Source organism: Zophobas morio, unplaced genomic scaffold, assembly GCF_036711695.1.
Source record: "Zophobas morio isolate AGI-343-1 ecotype UQ-CSIRO unplaced genomic scaffold, CSIRO_AGI_Zmor_V1 ptg000224l, whole genome shotgun sequence".
In the NCBI taxonomy this organism is placed as follows: Eukaryota; Metazoa; Arthropoda; class Insecta; order Coleoptera; family Tenebrionidae; genus Zophobas; species Zophobas morio.
The window spans coordinates 91,066-96,103 of record NW_026972328.1 but is presented as its reverse complement, the minus strand read 5'-3'; the positions used below and the strand labels follow the sequence as shown (position 1 = coordinate 96,103).

Here is a 5,038-nt window from a genome sequence, read left to right as displayed (position 1 = left end):
ATAGAGAAATATTATTGTGACTAATTTTAGTAGCTTGAGCTAATCAACTCCAACATCTTTATAAGTAACTGTAAGTCCCGGCTCCATCCCTCCTAGGTTACGCTTCTCGTAGCACACAGATTAGTTCACGTAATAAGTTAGTCATTTTGATCAAACTTTCACAAGCATGAACACCGTTTACAGGCTCGAGGAAAAACCCAGTGGTGTTCAAATTCTTCATGGTCTGGGGTCCCCTTTCCTGCGGGTTCAATTCTGATCTATTTGTTTTCGTATGATCTGTACAATACTGTTCCAGTCGAGCTGTTGTTCTTTCCTCTGTTTTTTCTCTATTCTGCTGTCTTCTTGTTCTTCTATACTTGTACTGTTTCTTTAACTTACTTATTTCTCAAATATTATTCTTATACACTACACCCAGCCTTCTTCCTAGAAGTGACGTTACCTTTGGTGCGTCACAGCAAGTACTGCAGGGAGTACAATGGTTTAGGGCTAATTTAGTAACAGCAAGCGTTACTATCGGTACCAAGTTAAAAAAACTAGGTATAAACTGGGAATTTCTTGACCTCTTTTTAATTAGCCTATTAGTAAAAGCCATGTAGTCTTCAGACCAATTTTCGTACCTAATAAACTGCTGTAAAAGAAGTTAGATCATAACACTGAACTTTAGAATATGATCTCAATTTAGATCTAACTCAGATATATATATATATAAAATGTTCCTTTTTTTTTGTTTTAGGTACATACTTAAAAATAAGTCACCCATTTAAGCACACTCTTTTGCCTATTACTTAGGTAAAGCACAAATATGAGATTTACTCGTAAAGTGCTAGTGTTATTACATTAATTTTTAAATTGATACCCCAAGTCATAAAGTACTTATATATAGATCACTATTTGTTTAGTTAATGTTGTAGTAATGTTTATATAAATGTTATAGGCCTTATATTTCTAAAGCACCTAGTTTTATGTAGAAGTATACTTATATGGGTTAGTCACCTTGCTAGGTTTTTAAGTAGACCATCAAGTTGCTGTGGCACCTATTGCAATAAAGTTAATATAAGAAGGGGTAACAGCTTAATTATAGGTTCACTCATAACCACAAGAATATATGGATTCGTTATTGGTGGGTATTAAAAGAATATAATAATTCGTTAACCAAAATAGGCAATTAGTGCTGGGGTATTAAAAGAATATAATAATTTGTTAACCAAAATAGGCAATAGGCATTTATTCCTCGCACATTTCTACAAATAAGTCCATTCCTGTTAATGGAGTTCAAGTAGGTAGTAAGTGTTAGTTGGGAACGATGGACTCTAGTGGTGTTAAATCAAAGATTTCTTTAAGTTTTAAGTGCAGTAAACTTTTAGACCTTGATGTTGTATCTAAGAGCGATCCCCAGGTTTTTGTTGAGTTAAAAAATGGAGAAAGCAATTTTCAGTTAATAGGCAAAACGGAGATAGTAAAGTCTTACCTTTATTCGCTCTCTTTTTTTTTAATTTCTTTTAATTGCTAGGCGCATTTTTAGTAGTGTATATATCTTTTAATTTTTTTTATTTTCATTCATTACATATCCCCTCTAATCATATTACAAAAGAAACAACCTCAATCCTCAATTTACTAAAACTGTTGAAATTCCCTTTAATTTTGAATGCTATCAAGTTCTTAAGTGCTCTGTCTATGATATAGACGAAAAAAAGAAAGAGTTTATCGGTAGCGTAACTTGTACGATTGGTGAGCTGTACCGGTAACGCTTATGTTAACTTTTCTGCAAGTTCATCGTTCGCTGCATCTCTAAGCTAATAAATTTTAACTTTAGGTCCCCAAACTCAACTCTAAAGAAGACACTTTTGTAAGTAAAAGGATATAACCTGCAGTAGAATGTTTATTTTAGTATATATGTGTTAATTGAAAAAAAGATGCTTGTTGAATAAGTTTTCCTCAAGAAAAATTAGTACTTGTTTGCCTTACCCCCTTTTCTGTGAAATAAACTTTGCAAGGATTGATGAGATCTTTTTTACGATTGTTGCTAAGAAACATAGATTGATTTTAAAGTAATAAAGATTAAGACTTTTCTAGTTTTTCTATTTGGCTCGGTCCATGCTTACTTTTAATAGTTGTTAATGTTAGTAGGGTCTACTCTATAATTATATTTCGAAATTAACAATGTGCTGGTGGTTTTTTTACTTAACAATTTGTCGTTTTTTATAGGAATAACGCTTTAAAGGGTTATGATTGCGGAAAGATTGAGATTAGGGCCGAGGAACTAGCCAACAACAACGATGAGCTAATCCTGAACTGTTCAGCAGTAATAATTTATTTGCAGTCCCTTTATTCGAGTTACTTCAATAAAGTAAACTTGTTATAAGAGTCAGCTGGATAAGAAGGATCTTTTTGGTAAGTCGGACGGCTTTCTTGTCTTTTATAAAGAAAACAAAGATGGATCGTGGACGGCTGTGCATAAAGTTTGTTATGCTTTAATAAGGTCAAGATTGTTACACACTAGCTATTGTAATAGACGGAAGTCGTCATGAATACGTTAAACCCAGTTTGGCGGCAACAAGTTATCCCCGTTCGTGTTTTGTGTAACGGAGATTTCCTGAGGTCTTTCGGTGTTTATTTTCACCAGGAAAAAACTAAAAAATTACTATAAGAAAAATAAAAGTAACTTGTTTTGACTGGAATAAGAGCGGCGTCGAGGATTTCATCGGGTCTTTTGAGGTGGTTATGTTTTTGGACAGTTGCTATTATATTGAGAGCGTGTGTGGCTCTTTAGACGAGTCTCTCCGAGCTGTTGAGAAGGCGCAACTTTACACTTATAAATAAGAAGAAAGCCAAAAAGAGTCACTATAAGCACTCTGGCTCTGTTGACATAGAAGGGAAGCTCATCAAAGGCCATACGTACGTTACCCCTCCACTTGAGCTCTCGGCGACTGTCACTCCGTTTCGCACACTCTCAGCTATCTGGACTACATTCGCGGGGGGATGGAAGTTAATCTCAACGTCGCCGTGGACTTCACTTCATCCAATGGGTGCTCCCTCCTACACTCCCCTGTATGCGCATGTTTGCTAACCACACTCTCGTAAGACCATTCAACGATCCTAAAAGTTTGCACTTTCTAGGCCACAACGGCAGCTTAAATCCGTACCAGGTCACAGTTGTTGCTTGCTGTTTTTTAAGTCAAACCGAATATGATCATCCATAGGTTGCTTTGCTTTCCATTGCTCAGGTCCTCAACGATTGGGACAGTGACGGCTTATACACGGTTAGTCTAAACTTTCTGTGTGTTCCACGTGGTAGACACCCACATGGTCGCTTAGGCGTACGGTTTTGGGGCGAAACTACCAGATGGAAACGTTTCTCACTGCTTTGCTATGACCGGAGACCCTCTACGTCCTTCGGTGCTTGCTTGTCAGGCGTTCCTCCCTTCCATTCCTCACTCGGGGGTGTGCACCGTTACTAACAATAAAAGGTTTGTGGGATCCAAGCGCTAATGGAAGCCTATGTTAATACAGTTAGAAATGTGGAGTTTTGGGGACCGGTACTTTTTCTTAGGTTAGCACAAACTTTTTACTTTTTTATATTTATTCATTTGGCAGACTAACTTTGCTCAGGTGAGCGACCGTCATTGGATGTTTCATCGTTTTTTTTGTTATGGTCAATATAGTATTTTTATGATCCGTTTCGTCTTTCTCTATCTCCATCTGTAAAACATTATTCCCGGTGGTTTGCTCTTAGATTATTAGGACTGTCTCTTCCCTTGCATCGCAAGGCGCTCCCGGCTCCAAGTACACCATCTTGCTCATCTTGACTGACGGAGAAATATCGGGTACTGCAGTTCTGCGCACTTTCATTGGTCTATGTCTTACCATGCACTCCCGCGAATAGACATGGAGGAAACCTGTGATGAGATAGTGAAGGCATCGGACCTTCCCGTATCGGTGCACTCTCCTTCTTCTCTCTTTGGTGTCATTTTTACTCTAAATATAGATAGTAATAATTGGTCTGGGAAACGCATGCTTTGACAAGATGAAAGTTCTGGATGCTGATATATCTCCCCTCATAAGTAGAAGATACGGAAGAGCTAAGCGGGGTAAGGGCTCTACACTTGATCGTCGCAACCTGCTTAGCTTTCTTTATTTGGATGCAGATATTGTGCAGTTTGTAAACTTTAATGACGTCCGAAGAAGAGGAAGAGACATTACATCGGCTACTCTAGAGGAAATCCCCGACCAGGTAGCTTCCCACCGTTTTGTTCGTCCCTAAAGGCGCGTTAAAAACTTATCGATAGGTTGTTACCTACTTTAAGATGCATCATATCCCTCCTGCTATAAGAAACTTTTAGTTAGTCGACCCTCTAACTTTTGAAAATTAAATTTTTTGACTACTTCGAGCTTTTTTGTTTCCGTTAAGCAGACATGTTACATCGCATTTCACTTAACATACTAACAGGAGGGCAACTTGGTATTAATTAAGGAAAAGACAACGTTGGTATTTAGTGGTGTGTATAGCGCAATCTCTAACTTTGCCTTTTGATTTTGTTATTTATCCTGAAAGGGACTGGCGTCGTTTTAATACTTTTTCTTCACTTATAAGTGACCTCCAGGAGTAATGCGTAAGTTCATAGGCCTGCTCTAAAGCTACCAAGATACTTGACCTGAGTGCATTCCCGAACGAACGTTTCAAAGGGGCAAGAGCTAGATTTGCCTTCATTCTTTTTCTCATGTTTTGCATAGTGTAGCTTGGAAGGGTTACCCGTTTCATATTTTAATCATTTTTCAAGTAAGATAAGTTAGGAAAGCACATACTTAATAGCGGCAACCTATCATTTATCTAGTGCTGAGGAAGCCTTAATATAGGAAAGGGGCACTCGTACACAAATAGTTCGGTAGTTTACAAGGTTAAAAAGAATTAAAAACGGACTGACCATCCCTTATTCGTACAGCAATGGATTAATAGTGGAAAGTGTCACAGCTATAATACTTTTACCCACACAAGAAAGTAAAAAGATCAATTTTTTAACCAAACTACTAGGGCTAGTGA

General features: G+C 37.6%; 1 protein-coding gene across 1 annotated transcript; it reads left to right on the top strand.

Moving 5' to 3' along the window:
• The first annotated feature begins 1,308 nt into the window (after positions 1-1,308).
• LOC135146360 (copine-5-like) lies at positions 1,309-4,388 on the top strand. The gene is made up of 19 exons (XM_064078527.1): positions 1,309-1,461; positions 1,592-1,741; positions 1,814-1,846; positions 2,206-2,302; positions 2,364-2,459; positions 2,513-2,598; positions 2,649-2,715; positions 2,771-2,895; positions 2,955-3,026; positions 3,083-3,146; positions 3,201-3,260; positions 3,316-3,396; positions 3,468-3,536; positions 3,595-3,609; positions 3,734-3,824; positions 3,884-3,936; positions 3,986-4,088; positions 4,146-4,231; positions 4,287-4,388. Exons 6-19 carry the CDS (start codon positions 2,525-2,527, stop codon positions 4,338-4,340), a joined length of 1,014 nt encoding a protein of 337 aa, XP_063934597.1. The 5' UTR covers positions 1,309-1,461; positions 1,592-1,741; positions 1,814-1,846; positions 2,206-2,302; positions 2,364-2,459; positions 2,513-2,524; the 3' UTR covers positions 4,341-4,388.
• The last annotated feature ends 650 nt before the right edge of the window (positions 4,389-5,038 follow it).